Source organism: Coenobita brevimanus, chromosome 31, assembly GCF_032717465.1.
Source record: "Coenobita brevimanus isolate Jiangsu-jjx chromosome 31, ASM3271746v2, whole genome shotgun sequence".
Classification (NCBI taxonomy): domain Eukaryota; kingdom Metazoa; phylum Arthropoda; class Malacostraca; order Decapoda; family Coenobitidae; genus Coenobita; species Coenobita brevimanus.
Genome location: NC_136984.1, coordinates 26,592,339 through 26,620,254, shown reverse-complemented (window position 1 = coordinate 26,620,254; position 27,916 = coordinate 26,592,339). Strand labels below are relative to the sequence as shown.

Sequence of the window (27,916 nt, the reverse complement as noted above, 5' to 3'; positions counted from 1 at the left end):
TCATACCCAGTCCAGTCTGTAGGCTGCACATCTGTACTGAAGATAGCGAGTCCTAAGAGTGAGCCCCAACGCATCCGCTTCGTCCAGACTGAGACACTTTGACTGCAGTTCTGGCATGGAACATAGGGAACATTAACTGACTGGACATTGACGATGTATGTGAGACTGTGGTAGTAGTGGTGGTAGTGGTGGAAGTTAGTGGTGGTGGTGGTGGTGGTGTATGGGGTGGGATAAGGGAGAGAAAGTGGTAGTATATGGAAGGGAGTGGTGGATGCTACAGGGGCTGTTGATGGTTCTGACAGTTCGTGGAGATTATGTGGAGGAGCTGGTTGTGATAATGATGTAGGTGGAGTTAGTGCGATGGTGATGGTTGAAGTGGGATGGGGGTGAGGAGGTGGTAGTGTAATGAAGAGAGTGGTGGGTGCTGCAAAGGGTATTGGTGGCTCTGACAGTCTGTGGAGATCATGTGGTTCTGCCGGTTGTGATAGTGATGTAGGCAGAGGTGGTGGTTTAAAAGGTGGTAGTGGTTGTCGATGTTTTTGGAGGAGTTCGTGTTGGGGCTTTGGTGATGACAGGTGTACGGGTAGATGATGAAGCAAGTGGTGGTGTGAAGAAAAAAGGAATATAAAATCTCATGATTAAGGGATATATAGAGGATTCCAGAGATTAAAATTCAAAGTCCTCTTGTGCTGCGGTGACGGCTCAGACTGCTGTTGTGAGGACCGCAAACACCTTTTTAACTGCTTAAATTGGCAACCAGCCATATATTCATGGATGAAAATCCCGAACAGCTTTATAGGAAGCAGATAACGATGCTGGGCAGGCACTGCCTGGGTATCGCTGCCTGAACCATCCCCTTGACATCTGAGAATTGGGATGCAGAACATATGGACCAGTTTGCCAAGTTATATCTATCTATCTATCTATTGCCAGACGCCTTAATCCCGTTTGGGGTGGCCACAATCAAATCGCCTCCACGTTGCCCTGTCCCCCGCCATTTCACTGCCCTGCTCCCAACTCACACACCCCTCTCTCATATACCTCTCCACCCCATCCCTCCATCTCATCTTCGGCTTCCCCCTCCCTCTTCCCCCCTCCACCTCACTCACATACACTCTCTTCGTCAGTCTCTCACCCTCCATCCTCTCCACATGGCCAAACCACCTCAGTGTGTTCCTCATAACGCTTCGTATCACATCCACATCCACACCACAACGCTCTTTTATAGTTATATGAAGATATATATCTCATAACAACCAGGGTAGAGGACAAAATAAACAGATTCATCAACAAACTCGCCACACTAAATGTAATAGCCGAAGAAACCTCTCACTCACTGGGAGCTACAGGTTCTACCCCTGGTATCATGTATGGTCTCCCTGAACTTCATATAGGATCTGTTCTGTTACGTCCCATCATGGCTGCCAGTTAGACGGCTTCGTAAGTTAGCAAAATTTCTAGCACCATTGTTAATACCATTTACCAATAACGAGTTTACACTAAAGAATTCTTACGAATTGGCCACTTTCCTTTTCCACTGACCAATATCCGAAGTCTTATTTTTTATGTAGTTTTGATATTAAATCTATTTTTTACTGATCTGCCTTTTGGATGAAACTATATTTGTTTGCCATTAGTATATCAGGGAATTGATATTTGTAATCGTGTGAGACAATCTGTTTTTAAGGAGGTATTAACACTTTGTCCTTGTTCTTTTCAATGAAAATTTGTATAAACGAGTTAATGGGGTTGAGATGGGTTCACCATTAGGACCCATAGTGGTGAACATTTTTCTTTTCTACCATGAGAAAACGTGGCTAGACGGATGTCCGTCAAATTTTAACCCATTTTATATTGGCGGTATGTGGATGACACTCTAGTACTATTTAAAGCTAATGAATGTGCGTTGAAATTCTTAGAATACCTCAACAGACAGCATAAAAACATTTCCTTCACACTAGAGACGGAGAAAAATAATCAACTTTCTTTTTTAGATTAAGCGATTTCGAAAAGCAATGGTAAACTTTTTTCTATTTTCTGCTTTGCAGCCCTTTCAGGTTTGGGAACAAGCCTTTTTAAGTTTCAGTCATATCAGATACATGATCAGTGCTATAAAGACCCTTACTCACAGAGCTTTTTGTCTGTCATCTACCTACGCCCATTTTCATAGTGAAGTAACTTTTTTGATGAAATATTTTGTGAATAGAGGATTTAGTGCACATTTGTTTGATAAACTGGTGTATTATTTTCCTGAACTATAGATACCAACCCAAACAGTGTTCCCCTACAGTGAACATGAAGGTAGCCTACTTAACTTTGCCTTATCAAGGAAAGATTTCAGCAAAATAGAACAAAATTTGTTTAAGAGTTTATCAAAATTTTACCCTAGTATAGATTTTCGTTTGGTTCACCTTAGTTCTTTCAAAGTTGGGTCTTTCTTTCGGTTTAAGGACTCTCTGCCAGTTGACTTGCGTTCGTCGGTAGTTTACTTATTCCCCTGCCCTAGTTGCCAGACAGGGTATATTGGCAGTACATTCCTTGCCTTCAACACACGCACCCCCGAACTGATGGGTTAGTCTGGCAGAACAGGTTTAGGCTTCAGTCACCACCTTATTCAGGTGTGAGGAATACAAGTGTTCAGTGTGATACCCGTCTTAAAGGTGAATATTTTAAAATACTTGATAGTTGCTCTATGACATGGTAAGGATCTTAGAGTCCTTGTATATTAAATTGCATAAGCCCCAACTTAAGAATATCATCCTACCCCTTAAACATAGCTTAATTCTCTTATTTACTACTGCTGTATCTTTTAAGCACTTTTTTATTTACATATAAGTAATCTTAATAATTTTATCATTTTAGACCACTGAAGATGATATTAAGGAAATGTCGAAATGTCGGTTAATAAAATCCATTGTGTACATCACGACATTTTGTTTGCTTTTCCTGCTGAACACATTATTAAAAATACATCGATACAAATGAATGCACTCGGACAACCAGCCAGATGTCAGCTTGCAAAATGTTAAGGCTCTTCTCTTCTCAGTCGAAAATGTATAGGTTTGTAATATGAATCCTGGAATATAATCTCTCGAGTCACAGTTATTTTTTTTTTTTAATAACAACACAGAGGAAGGAAAAACAAATGAATAAAAACAAATCCATGCACCAGATTGCTGGTGTCCGCTGTTCATAAAATATCTGTAACAGTTAGACTTGAACAACAATAGGTTGAAGTCTGGAGGGAAACATCTCTGGGGAAGCGAGTTCCAGCGAGATGCAGTTCGGGGAATGAAAGAATTCTGATAGACAGAAGTTCTGCAGTATGGCTGAGTGACATTCCAGTCATGAGCGCTGCCAGCTGCCCGTGTAGCACGAGGGAAGGCATGGAGAGGTGGCAGCATGGATGCAACTTCGTCTGAGCATTTGCTATAGAAATATCTGTAAAATAACGCAAGGGAGGCAACATTCCTTCTTACTTGTAGGGGAGGTAGTTTATTAGTAATAGCAGGGATATTAATAATTCTAACAGCTTTGTTCTGAATTTTGTCTACTTGTTTTAATGCAATCTCTCCACATCTGCTCCACAAGGGTGAGCAGTATTCAAGCTGAGAGTGCACATGACTCTTATAAATTATAACTAACTGCTCGTCAGTGAAGAAGTTAAGGACTCTGTACAATAATCCAAGTTTCTTTGAGGCGGTTTTAGCAAGTGATCTAACATAAGAGGTCCAGCTGAGGGCACTGTTAAGTTAGACGCCAAGAATTTCAATACTTTTGGCAATGGGAAGATTTGTAGCATTGAAGGTAATATACGATTCTGGCAATACCTGCCTATTAGTAAATTGTATATATTTTGTTTTATTAGCATTAAATGAGACGAGGTTGTTTTGTTCCCATTCACTGATGGTGGATAAGTCTTGATTTAAGGAGATGGCTGTACTGAGATGAGAGTTAGAGATATTGGACTTTGCAAATGGATGTCTGAGTGTCAGTGAACTATGAAGTGTTGAATCATCTGCATATGAATGGATGGGATTGTGGTTGACAGATAAAAGATCATTAATATGAACGAGGAACAGGGTTGGTGCCAGAACTGATCCTTGCGGCACGCCGGCATTAACTGAGTGGAAAGTGGAATATACATCATCTACTTTTACTCTTATTTTTCTATTGCTGAGATAGGAAATCAAAGGAACAAAAGAGTTTAGTCCATAGCAAGGGAGTTTGGACAACAGGGAACTGTGCCACACTCTGTCGAAAGCTTTAGAAATATCCAGGGCTACTGAATGAGTTTCACCATGTAGGTCAACTGATTGATGGATGGTATGAGTTAGGAGATTGAGTATGTCAATGGTGGATCTCTCTTGGCGAAAACCATATTGTCTATCACTAATTAAGTTGTTGGATTGAAGACGTTTAACTATGTACTTATTAATTACAATTTCAAAACCTTACCAAGAGAAGATGTGACAGCAATTGGTCTGTAATCAGAGGGGTCAGAGGAACTTCCTTTCTCTGGAATTTGGTGGATATTGGCTTCTTTCCACAAATTAGGGAATGAAGAAGTACGTATGCATAGTCTGAATAATTTTGCAAGAACAGAGGCAAGTTCAGGGAACTCTTTCTCAACACAATTGGCGGAGTTCCATCTGGGCCTAGAGCTTTGTTGGTAGGTAAATCTTCTATTATTAGCAGGAAAAACATTAAGTTACCTCTTCGAATACGAAAACCATATTGTGTCTACCATTGTTTCTGCATCTCCAGCTCTGTTTCGATGACCCATGCTCACAGAGTAACTGCCTTACAGCCACAGTGTTAACCATCACATAACAAAAGCCAAACCTAAGCTGAATGAAATCATACTCATAGAGTGACTGCTTCACAGGCAGTGTTATCCCTAACACGAAGCCAATCCTAAGCTGAATGTAGTCATTCTCTCACCGTGACTACTTTACAGGGACAGTGTTAACCCTGAGATAACACGGAACCAGTCCTAAGTCGAATGTAATCATACTCGTAGAGTCACTGCTTTAATGGCTCAATGGTAACCCACAGATAACACAAAACCAATCCTAAACTAAATGTAATCATATTCATACAGTGACCGCTTTACAAGAATAGTGTTAACCCTTAGATAACACAAAGCCAGTCTTAAGCTGAATGTAATCACACTCATAGGGTGAGGAAGGACAAAGCAAGGAGAGTGAGGATCTTCCAGAACCTCTAGTTCCTCCTGCAAAACAAATGTAAGTTAGGACAGGGAATAGATCCTGCATGTGTCTGAGAATCCCACCCAAGTACACTAAAGAAGTATTCTTTGCTGAAGGCGTATCGAGGGATGTATGAGGGGTTGTCACAAGGTAAACATCCTCGCAACGTCCCAAAATGCCATGATACATGGTTCCTTGGCCATATTAAGACAAGTGTATTTAACGGAGGAGAGATATTTATATATTTTTCTTGTTTTGAGAATTGCAGGATTAGATATAACCTCCATTGATCGCTTCACTACAAGGGTGCATGCCACTCTGAATACCATCGCTTAGTGACGGAAGGCATTGAACAAAGTCGATGTCACCGTATTGAAGAATTTAAGAGATTCAGCCGAGAAGGGAAAAACACAGAAACAAAGCAAAAGCAAAATAGTATCCGTTTGTAGTATGATTCGGCAAGATCCCATTCTGAAACTTTGAATTGTTTTAAATAACCAGTAAAAAAAAACTATATCCGTAAAACTTCATTTCGTCCAATTTAATATGGTAGTTTTAACACTACAAACGGATACTATTTTGCTTTTGCTTTGTTTCTGTGTTAAAACTTTTTCCTGTGAAAAAAATACAGGTTCTCTCTTCATTCTGACTTGCCGTAAGTGTTTGGGATAGATTAAAAGCATCTACTTGCCCGAGTGCCAGGGGGTTAACTCATCCTCTTGATGCCCACAGTGGGGGCGGAGGGACGTTGGTTACAAGATTGTGACAACGTGAGTTAACTTTTACCTGGTCGTGGTGTAGTGGTATGCTGCCTGGCTCTCACCTGAGAGTCCCGGGTTCGATTCCCGGCATATTGGTAATTTCTCTGATGCTGAAGTCTTGTTGCAGGTTATTTCCTATAACTTTGTAACAAAGACAAAAATGAGGGTCTAAACCCTTCCAATAGCAATTTACATACTAACACCACATCCTAATGTTAATTTATTTTTACAACTCGTCATTGAAGATACAGACAGATTAATTCAATACAAATTTTAAAAGGCAGAGTTTACTTGTATGGTATGTGAGGAGGAGGACAGGTTTTGTGGGTTACCAAAATGTAATTAGAAATAAATATGTAAAATTCACCTCACTAACGTTATAAAACAGACTATTTATGAAACTGCGAGGAAAGAACTTAACAGCTATGGTAAGAGAGAGAGAGAGAGAGACTTTGAAGTCCAGGCACATTAGAAGAAAGTACTCAGTAGCCAGGGTAGCTGTAAAGCCATGTAAGCCAGGCAATGTACTGCACACTCACCCACAAAAGTCTTTTTTTTCGAACCCCATAAATGTGAGAGCATATTTGTCGAACCTGCAGGGAGACTCACGCGTATCTGGGAACAGTGTCAGTTGGGGTTGGGGGTATTGGGAATGGAGGGGGTGGTGCAGTAGTAGAATTATATGCTGCAGTCATGTTATTGTCTAGCTTTTCCTGCTCTTGGCTTTCCTCTATGAAAACAATGGAGATGGAAAGGGATAATGAAATTTATTATATATTACTACAGTACATGCTGAAACAGACTTGTACCTTATAGAAAATCAAGTTGAGCTGCAACAGGGAGGTTCCTCCTGCCCTCCCCGAACACTCCCCGTCCACCATAATACTGCCTTGGTTCCCACCACCTGACTCCATTTCCTTGGGCAGCTGTATAGCACATAGTTGACAAAACATCTATCTATCTATCTATATCCCGACGCCCTAATCCCGCAAAGGGTGGCCGCAGACAAAACGCCTCCAAGTCACTCTGTCACCCACCATTTGACTACCCTCCCCCCAGCTCACCCCCCCTCCCTCATATACCTCTCTACTCCATCCCTCCACCTCATCCTCGGTCTACCCCTCCCTTTCCCTCCCTCCACCTCACCTACATACACCCTCTTAGTCAGTCTTTCATTCTCCATTCTCTTCACATGTCCAAACCACCTCAGTGTATTTCTCCTAATCTTCTCAACCACATCCACATCTACCCCAAAACGCTCCTTCACTTCTTCATTCGTCAACCTGTCCATCCACGTCACTCCACATGCTCCTCTCAAGTAATTCATTTTCACTACTCTCAGTCTTGACTTGCTCCCCTCTTGCAAGGACCACGCCTCGCTTCCATACGTCAGGGTAGGGATCACAACACCATCATGCAGTGACTTCTTAACTTCCATACTCACCTCCCTATTTCTCATCACTGCTTTCAGTGAACCAACAACCTTACTTCCCTGCTGTACCCTTTCACGCACTTCATCCCCCAAAGTTCCATCCTTACTCATCACACTACCCAAGTACTTCAATGCACTCACATTCTCCATATCCTCACCATCCAACCTCACTGTGCGTTCTGTGACTTCATTCCTCTCAAACACCATAACTTTACTTTTGTTTACATTAACTTTCAGATTCCTCCTCCTACACGCTGCCCCAAATTCATTCATCAAACCTTGCAACTCCCATTCATCTTCACTCAACAATACTGTATCATCAGCAAACAGCAACACCGGAATCTTCCTAATCTCACCCTCATTCATTAGAGCCACCCCCACATCCACTGCCCTACATTGCACCTCCTTTACAACCCCATCCATGTATATATTAAACAGCCATGGAGACATCACACAACCCTGTTTCAGTCCCACATTGAGATCAAAGAACTCACTCAGCTCACCATTCACTCGCACCGTAGCCCTAGTTCCCTCGTATATACTCTTCACAGCACTCAACAATTTCCCCTCCACTCCATATATTCTTAATACCTTCCACATACCTCGCCTATCTATTCTGTCATAAGCTTTCTCCAAGTCCATGAAGGCAGCATACACTTTCCTTCCCTTCTCTAGATACTTCTCCACTAAACATCTTATAACAAATATCTGATCTACACACCCTTTTCCCTTCCTAAATCCCCCTTGTTCTTCTCCAACTAGCTCCTCTGTCATATGCCTAACTCTATCAATGAGTATTCTACCATATATTTTACCAGTCACACTAAGAAGGCAAATACCCTTATGGTTACTACATACTTCTCTCTCCCCTTTTCCTTTGTATAAAGGAACAATTATACCTGATTTCCAGTCGTCTGGAACCCTTCCCTCTTCCCAAGCCAATCTACACAACTTCCATATCCACTCCACAACAATCTCACCTACATACCTAAGCATTTCACCACACACTCCATCAATTCCTGGGGCCTTTCCCAACTTAATCTTCATCGCTTCCACTACTTTTGCCCTACTGATCTCTTCCTCCTTCCTCTCATCTCTTCTTCTCCCAGCCATTCCCCAACCACTTATACTCACCCTGCTCTCACTCTCTACATTCAACAAATCCTCAAAGTGCTCTTTCCATCTCCTCAATTTCTCTCTTTTCTCCACCAACAATCTATTATTCCTGTCTTTCACTCCTCTACTATTTCCCCTTTCACACTGCCTTACTTTCTTTACCTCCTTCCAAAACAATTTCTTACTCTCCCTCCATTTCACACTCAGATTCCTCCCAAGCTCTTCATCCACTTTCTTCTTACTCTCCTTCACCAGTCTCTTAACCTCCCTTCTCCTGCTCACATATACCTCTATCTTCTCTTTCTCATCTTCTCCCCTACCTCTACTCACTAACCATTCATTATATGCCTTCTCCTTTTGTTCTACAGCTCGTTTCACCTCATCATTCTACCATGCTGTCCCTTGCACACCCTTGCATCTCCTCCTCACTCCACAAACCACCTCACACGCTGCGCCTATCTCTTCCGTGAATATCTTACATACGTCTTCCATCCCTTCCATCTGCTCTAGCTCATACCTTCCCAATCTTTCTTCCACTATGCTCTTCTACTTTGTCATTTTCTCACTATCTTGCAATTTCTCCACTCTTCTCACAGGAGCTGCTTCCTCCTGTCTTCCCCTTCGTCTCCTCAACCACTTTCTTTGCAGCTCTACCTTGGCCATCACTAAGTGATGGTCCGAGACTCCATTCCCCCACCCTCTCCACACTCTTGCATCCAACACTTGTTTTCTCATTCGCTCATCCACACACACGTAGTCTATCATTGCCTTTCGTTCAACAAGTTCACCATCCATCCTCCTCATTACTCTCCATGTATACCGGTGGATCATCTTATGACGAAAGTAGGTGTTGGCTATTGCCAACCCCTTACAAGCACAGATGTCCACCAAAGCACTACCATTCCCATCTACTTCAGCTGGCACACCCCACTGACCAACCACTCCATCCACTCGTACATTCCCAACTTTGCCATTCATGTCTCCAATCAACAGCACTCTCTCGCTCCTCTCAAACTTGTCCATATATGGTTCTTCTCTCGCCCAAAACTCATCTTTCACTCTTGCCACTCGATCCTCTGTTGGAGCATACACACATACAATCACCCATGCTTGTATACCTACTTTCATCCTCACCCATACAATCCTTGCACTAACTGTTCCATACTCTCTTATATTCTCCTTCCACTTCTTGCTCATCATCAGACATACTCCCTCTCTTGCCCTCTCATTCTCATTGACTCCAGCACATATACCTAAACCATATTCAAATTCTCTCACCCTTTCACCCCTGCCATTTAGTTTCAGTCAATCCACATATATCCACTTTTGCATCCTCAAGCACCTGAACAATCTCTCTCTCTCTTTCACTTCATCATTCACTCCTCTCACATTCCATGTTTCCACCCTCAGAATGTCCTTTGTCCATTCCTTAGTCGTCAACGTATGGTCCGTCCGGGTCCGAGGCACTTTATTCGCTTTTTTAGTTAGTTCTTTTTACGGGGTGGGGCACTAACCCACCACCAACCCTCGTACGACAAGCAGGGATACTGGGTGGAGTATTCTTGAAGCCCCCCTACCCCCAGGGGAAAAACATTACAACATAATAACAAAACAAAGACTTGTCGGTTCACATGTCTGTAATATGAGACGATGTAGCAGAACTTTATTTTGTGGCGACATCTGAAACCTTTACAGTAGTTAAGTGTCAGACCACCTATTAACCAGAAACAGTGCAGGTTGGTGATGATGGGGAGTCTTAACTCTGGTATAGACTCAGTATATTTTTGTTATGTAAGGAAAATGAAGACCAAGGATTATATATATGACAGACAGTCAAATCATTATATATATATATATATATATATATATATATATATATATATATTCGAGTTTACACTCTCCACCACCACCAACTTGCATTGTTTCTGGTTAATAGGTGGTTTGACAATTACTGTAAGGTTTCAGGTGTCGCCACAAAATAAGGTTCTGCTACATCGTCTCATATTACAAACATATGAACCAATAAGGCAATGTTTGTTTTGTTATTATGTCGTAATGTTTTGTCAACTATGTGCTATACAGCTGCCCAAGGAAATGTAGTCAGGTGGTGGGAATCAAGGCAGTATTATGGTGGACGGGGACTGTGCGGGGAGGGCAGGAGGAACCTCCATTACAGCCTCTAAGGTGGCCAGCAAAATCGTGCGACCTTAATCCCATAGAGAACCGATGGGTAATTATGTGTCGCAACTGGGATATTGGTGAGCAACCCATTAGGCAAGCTTTGGAAATTCATGCTCAGGAGGTTTGGGAACGTATTAGACGTCGTCCTAGTGTTTGTTTGAATCTTGTCCAGTCAGTGCTAAACAGATTAGATGAGGTCGTTTCTGCACACGGTGGCTGGACATCGTATTAGAAGCATAGTTCATGTTGGATAGGCAATTATGGAAACAACTTTGTGTAACTCGCCACAGTGTAATACATGTTTTATCCTACTAATGCTTTTCCTTTGATACTGCTGCAGGTCATAGCATTTTGTCAGGTGTAGAAAACCTCAACCTATATGGAGTAATATTCAGATATATAAATGTTTGCCTTGTAAGCATTCTGACTAATCACATGGTAATTTCTACATTTCCTGACTATAATATAAAATACTATTTATTTCTGACGTTGACTGGAGGCACTGCATTCATTGGGAGACAGCATAGCAAATGCACTATTCTCCATTACTGTTAATTTTTTTTGAGAAATGTGAGTTTCATATTAAATTTACTATAACCGTAAAATAGAATAAATTGCAAGATTATAAATTGTTTACTTATTCCTTTTTTACTGAAATAACTGGGGAAGATTAGTAAACATATATATCAGTGCATGAATACTGAATATAATGAAAAGTTAAACGCTGCTTTACTTATAATATGATTACATGACAAACACATTTTGGACCATTATGCCAAAATTTTACGTAGGTTTTGTCTCTGCACTACTTGGGAAACAACATAACTATGGGTGGTCAGTTTCCACAAGCAGTGCATGGGAGATATTTTGAAATACCTGAATACTAGGCATTAATTCCTATTAACCAGCAGTGTAAAACACTGAGAGTTTGATTATGACTACCTTTTTGTGCCACGGTAATCGTAAAATGAATCTATATTATAATCAACAGCCATGGCTCCCTTACTTCGTGACTTTGCCGGACAATTGTGGTGCTTACACCTTCCTTCACCATGCTTCTTCACAATGCGTCACATCTGTGGTCTATACCAGAGTTTAGACTCCCCACCATGACCAACCTGCACTGTTTCTGGTTAATAGGTGGTTTGACACATAACTACTGTAAAGGTTTCAGATGTCGCCACAAAATGAAGTTCTGCTACATCGTCTCATATTACAGACATGTGAACCGACAAGTCTTTGTTTTGTTATTATGTTGTAATGTTTTGTCAACTATGTGCTATACAGCTGCCCAAGGAAATGGAGTCTGGTGGTGGGAACCAAGGTAGTATTATGGTGGACGGGGAGTGTGCGGGGAGGGCAGGAGGAACCTCCCTGTTGCAGCTCAACTTGATTTTCTATAAGTTGCATGTCTGTTTTAGCATGTACTGTAGTAATATATAATAAATTTCATTATTCCTTTCCATCTCCATTGTTTTCATAGAACAAAGCCAAGAGCAGGAAAAGCTACACAATACCATGACTGCAGCATATAATTCGCCCACTACTGCACCACTCCCTCCATCCGCAATACCCTCAACCCCACTGACACTGTTCCCAGATACGCGTGAGTCTCCTTGCAGGTTCGACAAACCTGCTCGCACATTTATGGGGTTCGAAAAAAAAGACTTTTGTGGGTGAGTGTACAATCGGCATCCAAAGTCCTCACTGATATGTGGCTAAGTAAAGTCATCAGTGTCGGATGCTTCGGGTTCACCACTCTGACTTTCAGTGTTTGTTGAGAAAGAAGCATATGAAGCGAAAGGATATTTGGTGCAGACTGTACATCATGCTTATCTTATTCTTGCTTTTCCCAGACAATTTAATTCATCTAAAGACACGATCCAAGAAGTGAAGTGGTTATTGAAGGCTTAATTTCTTTCCTGTCATTCAAAACACCTCCCATAATCCAAATATAATCCACTAGAGGCAGTAATAATGATATAAATATGACGTCATCGTAACTGACCATTTTAGCTCGTGGTAAAATTGCCATCCTTCCAGTATAAATATGGTGCTAGTCACTAAGATGTGGAAAAAATATGGTGCCACAGCGTTCTTATTTTGCCTCCGAGATGTAACAAAATATAAGCAGTAGAATATGATGCTGGACACCAAGAGGTGGTGAGGAAATATATGATCCTGTAGCAATACCTTATTCTGCCTCTGAGCTGTTAGAAGATATAAACACTAAATTATGGTGTTAGTCCCGAAGACGTGCCATGGAAGGATGTACAGCCATAACACTGTCTACTTCTATCAGTGAGCTACGTGAGATAGGCTGAAAAAAAGAAAAAAGACCATGTTAACGTGGACGAATCATAGGAATAGAGATCTCACCAGCCAGTGTAGCAGGGAAGCCTTCATAGCTGATACCGAGCTTGAGCACCTCTGAACATTCGAATAAAATGCGAGGAAAGACTGCATACGTCTGGTTGTCCATCTCACCGTGAAGCTTACTCAGGACCTGTGGAAATGTTGATCTTAAGTATGTGAACATAACACAGCCACCTCCCCTTATAACAAGATGGAAATCCGAGGACCTTCCCTACTGTGACGAAATGAGTGATATGGCCGTTTGCAGCAGAGTAGGTCACAGTTATATTGTTTCGTATTGGGTGAGGTTTTGTAGGTTATGTCTGGGTGGCAATTTTTTTTTTCTTATGGAAAATAATGAAAACACAATAAATTTGTTGATCAACAAAACATAAAGAGTTAATCCACTCACATTCAGCGTAATGTGCCTAAACTAACCGTAAGGCAACGTAACAGTACTCGTAAGCTAGCTAATGAGAGACCAATAATAAATACCATGTCACTTACATTCCTGTTTACAGGAGGCCCGCTGAGAGGACGGCAATATTCATTCCTGCCTAATATTATATCGTAAAATTAACCCAGTCTCGGCAGTAGTTGGTAATGATAATAATTTAGATATTTTCTCTATAAGTCATTCTTCACTCGGCTGTCAATGTGTAGCGAATTATGCGTGAAGGTAAGAGCTCATTCAGTTAGATACAACTTAGATCCTTCAGTACAATGACGTTTATATACTGTAACCTTGGTAACATTAGACGATTTTATTAAACTCTGGAAGGATCTCGGGTTGTATGAAGATGGCATTCTAACCCCTCCAGTTGGAAGTTAGCTTATCCTGAATGCAGAGAACGGAAGATTATAGAAAGAAAACTGAACAAAACTGACATTATATACATTTTCTCTCTATCATCTATTGGTAGACGCCCTAATCCCGTAAGGGATGGCCACAAACAAATCGCCTCCATGTCGCCCTGTCCTCCGCCATTTCACTGCCCTGATCTCAACCCCCCTCTCTCATATACCTCTCCACTCCATCCCTCCATCTCACCCTTTGCTTCCCCTCCCCCTCTCCCCCTCCACGTCACTCACATACACTCTCCTCGTCAGTCTCTTGCTCTCGATCCTCTCTACATGGCCAAACCACCTCAGTGTGTATCTCCTAACTCTTCCTATCTTATCCACATCCACACCACAACGCTTCCTCACTTCTTCATTTGTCAGTCTATATCTCCATGTGAACTCCACATGCTCCTCTCAAATAACTCCTCTCTTGACCTGTGTCCTGCCAACATGGCCCAAGCTTCACTTCCATACGTTAGAGTTGTACCACACTACTGTCATGCATTAACTTTTTGAACATCCATGCTCACGTCCTTGTTTCTTATCACTTCTTTCAAAGAACCAGCAACCTTTCTTCCTTGTTGTACCTTTTCAACCACTTCACCGTCTAAACTTCCATCCTTACTCATCATGCTACCCAAGTACTTAAACGCACTCACATTTTCCACTTCCTCCTCATCCAACCTCACATTCAGTGGCTTCATTTCTCTAAGACCATAACTTTATTCTTCCTTACATTCACCATTTTATTAATGGTATTCCCATGCTTTTTTTAACCAGGTTACTGAGCACTTTTTAAGATGAAGAACTTACCTGCTGGCTTTACTGATCCAGTCCCTACAAAGAAAAACAATCTGAACTTAACAATGTTGTCCGCTGATATCAGAAATGAATCATGATAACACGTCGTCATCTTGAAGTGCTTAATATTATGGCTACCTTCGCCAACGAAGTTGAAGGAGGTTATTTATTCACCCCAGTTCGTCTGTTTGATTATCTGTTTATTTTCAGTAGGGTATCTAAAAAAAAAAAAAACGTTTTAATGGATGTCAATGATATTTTTTTGTGGGTTAAGAGGTGATTAAAATTTCCGTGGCTATGAGTTGTCTGGTATAGGTTTTGGCTGAAGTATGCGCTCTCCGTGTGCGTTTAACTTGCTGTTATTTATTTCTAGATATTTCGCGTTATCATTTACTCTGATTTGTTTGTGAGGTGACTGGTAGCTGTGCAGGATATAATTATAGTTTAAACAAACTGGTTTTTTTTAGGTAGTTAACTCAATGGCCATGAAAATGGTGCTTACTTTCAGAAATGCTCATTAATCCTTTCCACCCAAGGACATCATTTGTATATTATTGTTCTGCTAACAGACGATTTTATTCAATAGGACTGTCGCCTTTTTGTTAATGAAGGCTCTAGCTAACCCTTCATGTTCAAAGCCTGTTAATTTGAGGATAATCATCCGTAGAAAACAATAATATGTCATGAAAACCGACCTCGGTATCAGGGGGATTGTAGCCTATTCACCCCAATTTATATTTGAAGGTTATTATTTGTTAGTGAGAAAAATGAATAAATGAAACTGCCATAGGCAGAGTACTTGTCGCATGGATTGGATTGGAATTTAGATGCATTTCAAACCGTTTCATCACCACTGAAATTTTAGGGGGGTAGAAATGTGGATGCGATGTTTTTTCACCCCTCTGTTTGGTTTTCACTGGCGTATAGGCGGTCATTTGGAGAAAAAAATTCACGCTACATTGCGAAGCACCGGATGGATTTCGGAGCAAAAATTAAAAAAATGCATTGCTAGGTGTGCCAGATGCTTATCTTCAATTTGGTAAGGAAAAAAAAATAGGTTTTTCGAAATTTGAAAAAAATGTACCCAGAAGCAGCCACTGGATACCGATGATTTCCAAACCCACGGCCACTGAGAGATTTTAGCCCAAGGCCTTTGACCCATTTTGATGAAAAAACAATAGGCTTCTAGGGTTAAGGATATCTACCGTCTGATGTTTTTTTCAGAGCTATCGGTGGAAAATTGCGACATGTAGAGTGTGACAAACATACAGACAGATGAAAATGCCATAGGCTGACCGCCCACTGGATGGGCAGGATTATATCTGCTCAGTTTTCACCTGCGTGAAGGCAGTCATTTGGCGAAGAATTTCGGGCTTCATTGCAAATCACAAGATGGGTTGAGAAAGCTAAAAAATTGCCATGCCAGGGGTGCTAGATCTATTCAGTTCGATTAAAAACAAAACATTTTCAAGATTTGAAAAAAAAAATATAGTGCCTGGGCCAGCCACAGGGTCCCAACAATATCGAGACCCACGGCCATTCAGGAGTTTCAGTCCCCCACCCAGCCCAGGGCCTTTGACCGATACTGATGAAAAACATTTAGGCTTCCAGGGTTTATAGATATCTACCCTCTGATTTTCTTTCTTTCTTTCTTTTTTTTTTTTTTCAGAATGATTGGCACAAAATTGTGACCTGTAGAGATCAGACAAACAGACGTAAATGAAACTGCCACAGGCGGAGCACTTGTCGGATGGATTTCGATGGATCTCCCCTCTCTTTCCCCCTCCTCCCTCTTCCCCCTCTCCTCCTTCTTCCCCACTCCCTCCTCTTCCCGCTCCCCCCTCTTCTCCCACCTTCTTTCCCCCTCTTTCCTCCCCTTCCCCCTCCCTTCCTCCCCCTCCTCTCTTGTCTTCTTCCCTCCCCCTCCTTTTCCCCCCTCTACCCCCTAGCCAGATGGATCCGAGTGTGTCTTCTTACTTTTCAACGGCATGTTGGCAGTAGAGTTCTTGCCGGATGGATCCAAGTGTTATTTTTCACCGGTGTGGTCATTTGGCGAATTTTTTTGCTCTTCACTGCCAAGCACAGGATGGGTTAAGGAAGCTAAAAATTGCATTGCCTGGTGGTCCAGACGTTTCTCCTCAGTCTGTTAAGAAAAAAAATGATTTTCGAAATTTGAAAAAAATGGTACCAGGGCAGGCTGGCCACTGGGTCCCGGCGATTTCCAGACCCACGGCCATTGAGGGGTTTCAACCCCCCATCCAGCCCAGGGTCTTTTGACCGATATTGATGAAAAACAATAGGTTTCCAGAGTTTATGGATACCTACCTTCTGATTTTTTTTTTTCCAGAACGATTGGGGCAAAATTGTGACCTGTACAATGCAGACAAATAAACAGAGAGATTGACAAACATACAGAACTGACAAACATGATTGCTGAATCTTTCCATTCCAGCAAGCAATGAAACCGCCATAGGCAGAGCATTGCCGGATTGTTCCCCCCTGTTTCCCCCGTTTCCCCTCCTCTTCCTTCTCCTTCCCCGCCTTTCATCCCCCACTTTCCCCCCTCTTTCCCCATGGATCAGATTGTGTCTCCTTAGGTTTCACCAGCGAATAGGCAGTCATTTGGCAAACACTTTTGCGCTTCATTTCGAAGCACAGGATGGGTTTAGGAAGCTATACACTTCATTGTCAGCTGTGCCAGACGTTTTCCTTCAATTTAGTGAGAAAAAAAAAAATTATTTTAGACATTTGAAAAAGTGGTGCTGGGGCGGGCCGTCCACTGGGTCCCGATGATTACCGGACGCACGGCCATTAAGGGGGTTCTACCCCCCACCCGACCCAGGGCCTTTGACCGATTTTTTTGATGAAAAATAGAATGATTTGAGAGATTATGGATATCTACCTTCTGATTTTTTTTTTTTCATAATTATTGGCGCAAAATTGTCACTATAAAAAGCAGATAGACAGACAGACAGACAGAAAGACAGACAAGCTTACAGAACTGACCAATATGCTTGCCGAATCTTTCCATTCCGGTGTCGTATGCACGGAGTGACTTATGCTGGAAGTTACCGTTCCGCTCAGTGCGCATGCGCCGAGTGGCCGTTTAGCTTCTGTTTTGAAAGTATCCGCATGTTATCTCAAATTTTGTGCCATTTATCAACAACATTGTATGAAATACATGTGTCAGGAAGATAGTTGGATGTCTTATCAACCTGTAGGTAACTATAGGTCGATATATGGATATATATAAATGAAAATATGTATGTTACAAGCCGATTGTGAAATTTGTCATTTCATGAATTAAGATTAGTTTAATTTAGGTTTATTTAGGTTAGCTTGATATAGGATAAGGTTAGGTTAAGGTTAGGTTAGGTTTGGTTAGGTTAAGTTAATTTAGGCTTAACAGAAAAGGGAACGGTAACTTCCAGCATAAAGTTACTCCGTGCATATGACACCGGCAAGCAATTAAACTCCCACAAACAAAGTGCTTGCCCGCTGGATCCGATTATGTCAGCTTTGTTTCCACCGGCATGTAGGCAGTCATGTGTCTTCTCAGTTTTTACTGGCTGGTAGGTGGTCATTTGGTGATGATTTTTTTGCGCTTCATTGCGAAGCACAGGATGGGTTTAAGACGCTAAAAATTACATTATCAGGTGCGCCCGGCATTTCTCTTCAATTTCGTAGGAGTGCAAAAAAAAAAAAAAAACAGTCTTCGAAAATTTTAAAAAAAGGTGTCGTGGTGTGAAGGCCGGCCACTGGGTTGCAATGATTTCCTGACCCACGGACACTGGGGAGGTTTCAACCCCCACCTAGCCCAGGGTCTTTGTTCGATTTTGATGAAAAAACAAATAGGCTTCCAGGGTTTATGGATGTCTACCTTCTGATTTTTTTTTTTCTTTCAAAACGATTAGTGCAAACTTGTGACCTGTAAAGTGCAAACAAACAACAGAGAGACAGATAAAACTGCCATAGGCAGAGCACTTGCCGGACGAATCCGATTATGTCTGACGTTAGGAATTGCCAATCTCTATGTGTCTATAAAATTTCATAAAGATTCAGTGAGAATTGATTGGGATATGAATTTTTGAAAATTTGCCCCATGTTAAAGATAGGTATTCAACCCCCCACCCAGCCCGGGACCTTCGACCGATATATATGAAAAACAACTGGCTTACAGGGTTTATGGATATCTACCTTCTGATTTTTTTTTTTTTCAAAATGATTAGCACAAAACTGTGACCTGTTGAGAGGAGACCAACTAAGAAACATACGGAACTGACAACATAGTTGCGGAATCGGAAGATTCCGGCAGGCAATGAATGAGTAGAGGAACCAGGGACTGAGAGTCAGCAAAATTTATCCTGTCCTAGAAACTGTAATAATAAAGAAGTCAAGCTCAGTTTTGTTTACTTAGAGATGACTCCATTGTATCTAAGAGACCGGATGCCAGAGGCGTTGAGAAAGGCAAACTGAGAAAGCCAGTTCCAGAGATGAACAGCTTCATAAAAAGACAAACTATGAGTACCAGTTATCACATATCAAAGTACTGGAGAGAGGGGAAAAAAAAAAAGTTAATCTTATATAGGTAGATGAGAGCTACGTGTCTAACGTAATTAAACAGAAACGCAGGCAGACAAGTAGGTGACCAGAATTATGAGAGAGAGAGAGAGAGAGAGAGAGAGAGAGAGAGAGAGAGGACGTGAATTGATGAGGCAAAAAGCCTTTGATTTTACCAAATTTTGTATGATGTAATCCCTTTCCCAAGACCCTCACACATATGAGAGCTAGTAAGGCTCGCACACAAAGTCAGCTATTGTGCAGACTTAAAGAACATGGAATATGTCCTGCACACTTAACATTGCAAAGCCGTCTTTTGGAAGAGAACCAATGTAATTTTTTAAGTCAGATTGCGAGAAATAAACGTCACGTTACGAGACGAAGAAGTTCTGAGATTTGTGCTGTTGAAAATAACATGATAGTCATTTTGATGATTGTGTCGAGTTCTATGATTAATGAACTGAATTGCTGAGGTGTTAGAAGTATCATTGTTTCTCTTGTCCGATGCAGCAAAAGAGACAAATCAGAAGATACTTGTGCTAGAGACTCATCCAATAGTTGCAACAGTGACTGCTGTGATGAGAGTTGTGAGAAGCCAGTCAAAAATGATGCGTGGAGTCATCAGGATATGAGTAGATGTACACTGAGTCTAGAATTTAGTGCAAAGGAGGAATCCGATTATATCTGAAACTAGCAGTGGTACTTACCGTTACCCTGATAATGTCCAGTGATCGTGAGAACCGGTATTGCCAGGACCTGCATGGCCACTCCCACTGTAGAAGACCCTGGAGTTCCAGTTTACCCACTGAACCTATGTTTCTCCTTTGGCTCATTTCCCGAGGGGTATATTCCCCATGGACTTATTCCTACCATGAACCCATTTTTCCACCTCACCCTGCCTACCACCCCATCCTCTCTGTCCACCCATACCAATCTGTTCATTCCTCCGACTCATTGTAGGTAATAATTATGTGATTGTAGAAAAAAAAAAAAAAACGTAATTGCCTACATTGTTTCCAACATGTTGGTTATTTCTAAATAGTTCTTATCTTGGTCATCAGGGGCGCCAGTTCAGCGATTGTAATAAACACTTCAAATAAAGCTGTTTAGAGAGTTCTTCAATTATGTGCCCCTCCTGATTTTCATAGAGGACAAATACATACAAACTTTCTCTTCCATATATATGTATAGCTTTACATCGCATCCCGCTTTTTAAAAAAGGTCTAAGGCATTGCCTTTTGTAGAAGACTTTGGTTTGAAGCTTGTAGCACCATATGACGGGATGCACTTCCTGATGTCAACCAGTGACCCGTCGGTGGACTTGAACCTTCGACCCTTTGGTTAGAACGTTGCCGAGCGAAGTAGGGATCATGCAGCCTATGTATCTACCAAGTGGCTTGTGTTGTCTGGTAGAGATTTTACGTAGGTTGAGAAGTGCTCTTAATGATGGAGTGGTTTTGGACGTGTATGTAGTCCGTGATCCAAGTGTGATCAACCGACGTAGGTCGACGGGGTACAAGCATACTTTACTGTATGTGACACTGGTTCAACAACAGAACCCGTTACGTTCACCAAAGCTTTACATGGCCGGATGTACACACCCAAAGTTTATTACCCTAGCGGGCTGCGAACCATCGTTCTCCCATGTACGTAAATGCATTTTCTACCATTGTAGCACAGAGGCTTATATATATATATACTGTATATATGTATATAGATAGATTTATAGATAGATAGATAGATAGATGATAGATAGATGAATATATATATATATATATATATATATATATATATATATATATATAGAGAGAGAGAGAGAGAGAGAGAGATAGATAGATGTATATATACATATATATATAGATAGATAATAGATAGATAAATAGATATATAGATAGATATGATTATTTTTTTGTGGAGGAAGGAAGCAAAGGCCAGGAACCTCCAAACTGTTCGCTCAAAAAAATAAAATAAAATAAAATAAATAAATAAAAAGGGTAACAAAGAGCCAAATTCAAGATCTGATATTAGAGATGCTTGGACACTGCATTTGAAAGAATAGGGATCACATATAGTAGGAAATACAGACAGAGGGAGACCGTTCCAATGTTGAGCTGTTGCATACACGAAGGACTAGAAATAAGGGTTAACAATTTACATTAGACAGTTGCACAGAAAACGTACGAGAGTTTGCTGCTAGACGGGTGTGTAATGGTGGAAGGATGCAAGCAGACAGTTCAGAGGAACAGTGACCATTGAGGTTGAGATAGGAGAGATAAAGATGCAACAAAGTGGTAAAGAGATAGAGGTTGAAGGGAGCCAGTAAAAAGAGGAGACTTAATGAGACGAAAAGCCTGTGACTGCACCTTGTAGAAAAGAGTCGTACACGCAAGCTCTTGGAAGCAGATTATACAAGAGAGGTAACATGATCTTTGCAAGACAAATCGCAAGACAATGAAACCCCATGTATATTTAAAGAAAATGTTCGATGGAAGTGGATATTGCTAAAAATGAAAGGGTGCCCCCATGGAAGATTTTTTCAGGTTGCTAGATGTAAGAATTGAGTTTTTGATGCATTAAAAACGACAAGATTACTTCTACCCCAACCAGAGATGTGAACCAAGTCAGACATTAGGTGTGCCATAGCCTTATCCCCTGATTGTTAAAGTAAATGCTGAGATGGATGCTAGGAAGCGAATGGAAAGGTGAAGGCTGGAGTCATCTGTGTATGGATGGATAGGGTTAGATGTACAGTTTAGAAGGTCATTGATGAATAAAAGGAAGAGAGTTGGTGATAGGAAAGAACCCTGAAGAACACTGCTACGGATAGCTCTAAAAGAACGGTTGCCGTCTCCAACACCAGCTATAGAATGACCAGAAAGGAAGCTAGAGATGATGGCACAGATAGAAGGATAGAAATCGTAAGAGGGCGGTTTGGAAACTAAAGATATATGCAAGACTCGATCGAAAGCACTTGAGATGTCAAGTGCAATGCCAAACCTTTTGTCAAAGTCCTGAAAGCATAATGACCAGGAGTCTGAAAGGTAGGTGAGAAGATACTGACGATCAGAAAGAAGGTTGTGACAGGAAAGATGTTTTTATTATTTTTGTTGTTAACAACAGTGTTAGGTGGGGGCGCCCATCATCCACCCGCTTAGTGCAGTGTTGCTCTGTTTTTTTTGGGCAACTCTACACTAAGTAGAAAGCCAAGTGTTTTCCTGTAAACCAGGAATGCATTTACAATGCTGGGTGGTAACCTAATAACCAACCAATACGTGTTCCCTACGTGATAACAAGTGGGTTGGCGGAGGGTTGGTGCCCCTTCGCGGGAAACAACTACCTAACGATACGAACAAGAAGCCTTGGACCAGGACTGGCCAAAAGTTGACGACTAAGGACCGAACAAAGGATTTGGTACGGATACCTACAAGGAATGTAATGGGTGCGAATGATGAGGTGAAAGAGAGATTATCCAGGTGCTTCAGGGTGCGAAAGTGGATGTATGTGGAACTAAAAGGAGAGGTGAGAGTGTGAGACAATGGGAGTATGGTTGGGGTTTATGCGCGAGAGTAGGAGAGAATGAGAGAGCAAAAGAAGGAGTGTGTGTTACTGCGAGTAACAGATAGAAAGAGAATATATGAGTATGGATCAGTTGGCTTAAGGATTGTAGGGGTAAGATTGAAAGCTGGACTACAAATGTGGGCGGTTGTGGGCGTGTATGCGCCAATGCAAGATCGTGCAAGCAGAGTGAGAGAAGACTTTTGGACAAATGTGCAAGTGTGTATGGAAAAGTTTAAATGGAATGAGAAGTGTTTTTGATTGAAGATATGAATGGAAAAGTAGGTAATGTGAAGGTGGAAGGAGTAGTTGGTGAGTGGGGTGTGCCTGCGGAGATGGATGAGAATGGCAGTGCTTTAGTGGACATTTGTGCTGGGAGGGGGTTGATGATACCCAATACCCTCTTCAGGCACAAAATGATCCACATGTATACATGGCGAGTGCTGCGAAAGGTGGATGGTGAACTGAATGAATGGAAGGCAATGATTGATTATGTATGTGTGGATGACAGGATGAGGTGTATAATGGATGCATGAGTATATAGAGGTTGGGGGAGTGGACTCTCTGACCACCACATGGTGGTGGTCAGAATCAGTGTCCAAACGAAATGGAGAAATAGAAGGGAAGGACAGGATGAAGTAGCTCATACAATGAGGGTGGTAAGGTTACAAGAGGCTGAAAAAAAAAAAAAAAAAAGGCAGAAATATAAGAGGGAAGTGGAGGAGCAGTGGGGGAAATATGGATTGGAGCAGATGGGAGATGTGGAAGCTGAGTGAATATTCACAGAAAAAATCTGTGCAGCATGTGAGGTGGTGTGTTGGGGAACGAGAAGATGAAAGAGGAAGCAGGGAACAGCATGATGGAATGAAGAGGTGAGACGGCTGTGGCACAAAAGAAGAAAGCATATAATGAGTGGATGAGAAACAGGGGCGTGGAAGAACCTGAGAGAAGAGAGGGTTGTATGTAGAGAGGAAGAAAGAGATGATAAGATTAGTAAAAGAGAGTAAGAAGAGAGTGGATGAAGAATTTGGAAGGAATTTGAGTGTAAAGTGGAGAGACTGTAAGAAAATGTTCTGGAAAGAGGTAAAGAGAGTTAGATAGGGTGCCAAAGAGGTTAGTTGGGGAGTGAAAAATAAAAATGGTAGATTATTAGTGGAGAAAGGAGGAAAGTGAGTAGATGGAGAGAACACTTTAATGAACTGTTGAACATAGAGAATGAAAGTAATGCGAGTATAGGTGGCTGAGGAATGACTGGGAGACGAAGGGATGTGAGAAGAGAGGAAGAAATCAGTAGGATGGAAATTGTGGAAGCGATGAAGAAAGTTAAAATGGGGAAAGCCCCAGGAATTGATGGAGTGTGTGGTGAAATGCCGAAGCATGGGGAGGAAGATATTAGTAGAATGGATGTGGAAGATGTGCAGATTGGCCTGGGAGGAAGGAAGAGTCCCGGAGGATTGGAAGTCAGGTATAATTATTCCCTTGTACAAGGGAAAAGGGGAATAAGAAGTATGTTGTAATCATAGCGGCAATTGTCTTCTTAGTATAATAGGAAAAGTATATGGTAGGATACTTATTGACAGAGTTAGGGACATAACAGAAGAATTAGTTGGAGAAGAACAGAGAGGTTTTAGGAAGGGAAGATGTTGTGTACATCGGATATTCATTCTTAGATCTTTAATGGAAAAGTTTCTGCAGAAGGGAAAGAAGTTGTATGTGGCCTTCATGGATTTGAAGAAAGCATATGACAGGGTGGATAGACAAGGATTGTGGAAAGTATTAAGAATATATGGAGTAGATGGGAAGCTGTTGAATGCCACGAAGAGTATGTATAAGGATGCTAAGGCTGCAGTGCGAGTGGATGGTGAACTGAGTGAATTTTTCTATTTGAAGGTTACATTGAAATAGGGATGTATCATGTCTCCATGGTTGTTCAATCTGTACATGGATGGGGTTATAAAAGAGATACAAGGTAGGGCAGTGGAAGTTGGAGTGGCCCTAATGAGAGAGGGCAGTGTTTGGAAACTCCCTGTACTATTGTTTGCAGATGATATTATGTTGTTAAGTGAAGACGAAGGGGAACTGCAAGGTTTGGTGGATGAGTTTGGGAGAGTGTGTAAGAAACGGAATCTAAAGGTGAATGTAGGGAAGAGTAAAGTTATGGTCTTCGAGAGAGGTGAAGTCAGTGAATGTACAGTGAGGTTGGATGAGGAGGAAATGGAAAATGTGAGTGCGTTTAAGTACTTGGGTACTATGATGAGTAAGGATGGAAGTTTAGATGCTGAAGTGGTTGAAAGGGTAGAAAAATGAAGAAGGGTTGCTGGTTCCTTGAAAGCAGTTATAAGAAACAGGGAAGTGAGCATGGAAGTGAAAAAGTTACTACATTACAGTATTGTGATACCAACTCTAACGTATGGAAGTGAAACTTGGACCTTGTTGGCGGGGCAGAAGTCAAGAGTGAGAGCTGTGGAAATGCGTTATTTGAGAGGAGCATGTGCTGTCACATGGAGAGACAGATTGACAAATGAGGACGTGAAGGATGGTTGTGGTGTGGATGTGGATGTGATAGGAAGCGGTAGGAGAAATATGCTGAGGTGGTTTGGAAATGTGGAGAGGATGGAGAGTAGGAGACTGATGAGGAGAGTGTATGTGAATGATGTCGGGCGTGCAACGATCAAGTACTTGCCGCCCATCCAAATACCGCTGCTCCTGACGTCATCTCCACCTCTTACTCACACAGCCCCTTCAGACCGAGGCCTGGGTCGAGTGGGAGTAGATGGGGAGAGGAGGAAGGCGGAGAAAGGAGGAGTGAAGAAGAAGATGGATGCGAGGCAGAGAAGTATGAAGCTGGGGACGATAGGACAATGGATCGCCAACGTCAGAAGTTCCTGAAAGCAGCGTATAAAACACTCCGATGTAAGCATGGTGCTGAGGTTTTGGCTCGTGCCCAGCAGGAGTGGAAAAGAGCACAGGGAACTGGGAGACAGCGAGGGCTGGAGAGGATTGCAGAGGAAAGGGAAGATGAAAAACAAGATTGAAGTGAATAAGGGAGTGATCGGAGAAGGAGGGTGACTATGTAAGGAGGGTGACTAGGTAAGGGGCAAAAAACACCCAGGACGCACATTAATAATAGCTCTTGAGTGGCCAAGGTGCAGAAGTTAATGTACTCAGAGTGCCCTGGGGGGTCCTGGGGGTGGTTGTCATCTGTGAAATCTCCACCCAAAATGGTGTGCTAGTGCATGAGAACAGAGGGTGTATATTGGGATGGAGTATGGTGTATTAGTGACTCAATATCCGTATGGAGGTGTATATAAGCACACTCATGAGAAAGATGGGGCTAGAGAAGGTTTGGCAGTCAGACAGAATTGTCTTGTGTCCAGCTGGGACAGACGGGCAGAGCAGCCACGACCATGGGCTTTGCGGTACTGGTGAGTAGAAGTAGTTGAACAATAGTCTTGCGGGAGAGTAACGAAAGGTGAATAAGTGCCGTTAGAGTAAAGTAAAGTACCGGCAGTCCCTACTCGGAAAAACCAGCAATATTATTTTACGCGTACGCTCCAGGTCGTGGCGAATATAAAAATAAGTAGTAGAATTAACTTAGAGTAAGACTTACAACATCTAAGTGAACTTTTATCACTCACGGATGGTTGTCTAGTCTTTTTGGATAAGTAGACTGAATTCATATATGGCTATCAAGTTAAGTACTTAGATGCTGTTAAGTCATAAATAAGCGATTGAGACTTCCCTTGTGTCGAGATGAGACTCGGGATACTAAGTTAACGTTATAGCTGTGTAACTTGTTTCTGAAGTAGTGTAATTACTCTGTAACATTGTTAAAAGTTAAAGTAAAAATTGTTTCTGTGTTTTGTAACCTTAGTGTGGAACTGTTAATTTTTGGAAGTCGGGGAGGAGGTCTGGGGCAGAAAGGGGTATATAATATCTTGTTGTCCTAACCTACGACGTTGTAGGCCCCCTCTGGGCTTGTCTCCACACTCTCCGCTGCTGCTGTCACACGCTGCCAACTACTCATTAGTGGCAGCCGTTCACCATACTTGGCGAGACTGAGTGCAAAGCATACCAAGGGTTATGTAGAGAGTGTAGGATACGACAATGGTGGCAGCGGTGGGATATTTAAGGCTTAATTAAACCTTTAAGTTAAATGAATCCACACCTGAGGCTCGAAACATATTGTATGGGCTTTGGCGAGTCTAGTAGTAACTCTAGTTCTTACAGTGGTTCAGATATAATCTCCTTTGCTCATTACTTTGCTTCAGATACAGCTTCAGACGAAGTATTGTTCAAAATGGCTGAGGCAGCAGCTGCAGCAGGGATCGCTATCTTGTCCGACCAACTATCGCAGGGGATTGCCGATAATGCTAAGGATGCTGTGTACCGCATTAAAGGGTTAAAATGCTTTGTGGCAACTAGAACTGCCACATTACCTAAATATCCTGGAGTCACCTTAGAAACAGACCTTAGCAAATGGCTGCAGGACATAGAGAGTAAAACTACGGGACCTAGGTGGACTACTGCCGGTCGATTTGATGTGGTCCAGGGAGTACACTCTAGGTGGGATGCATGACAGCATTGAGGACCTTATTGTCAGGTCTAATGACGATTGGGACCGGTTTAAGTCTATTCTCACAACGCTGCTGTCCCCAGAGCAAACTCTCCAACCTGCAGTTCATGCATTAAAACATGTGTGTCGTAACCCTGGCGAACGGTTAATTGAATATTGGCTGCGATTAACTAGTATAGCTAAACGCATTGGAGCTCTGCAGCCTCGGTACTATGACTGTTCCTTGTATCATGCTTTAGACAACTTTCTCGACGTATTCCCTGCCCAATATAGAGCAACACTTGACCAACAAGAGTTTACAGGCCCCGTCGATGCCCTTGATAAAGTTGTGAGTAGAGCCATTGAGTGGGTGCAACGAAGTCACTCCCCATTGGCTGATGTAAATATAACAAAAGGAAAGAGAAGGGATGTAGTTGCACATTTAAATCTAGAGTCAAAAGTAGTCAAAGTTCCAAAAGAAAAAACAGGCACTGGAATATCCACGGTGAATGGCACTGGGAAATCCACGGTGGATGGCCCAACA

General features: G+C 41.9%; 1 protein-coding gene across 1 annotated transcript; it reads right to left on the bottom strand.

Annotated features, from left to right (window-relative positions):
* LOC145395530 (uncharacterized) lies at window positions 1-26,844 on the bottom strand. Its single transcript, XM_080269138.1, has 3 exons — window positions 26,773-26,844; window positions 13,083-13,209; window positions 1-110 (listed from the first exon to the last, which is right to left on the bottom strand). The coding sequence occupies exons 1-3, from the start codon at window positions 26,842-26,844 to the stop codon at window positions 1-3; spliced, it is 309 nt and encodes a 102-aa protein (XP_080125264.1).
* Between the last annotated feature and the right edge of the window lie 1,072 nt (window positions 26,845-27,916).

Coding starts and splice junctions, on each gene's coding strand:
- LOC145395530 (XM_080269138.1), bottom strand. CDS start 26,844: ATGAGTAGTTGGCAGCGTGTGACAGCAGCAGCGGAGAGTGTGGAGACA. Junction 13,210..26,772: donor CAGAGGGGGCCTACAACGTC/GTAGGTTAGGAC, acceptor ACATTTCCACAG/GTCCTGAGTAAGCTTCACGG. Junction 111..13,082: donor CTTCCCTGCTACACTGGCTG/GTGAGATCTCTA, acceptor GTTCCATGCCAG/AACTGCAGTCAAAGTGTCTC.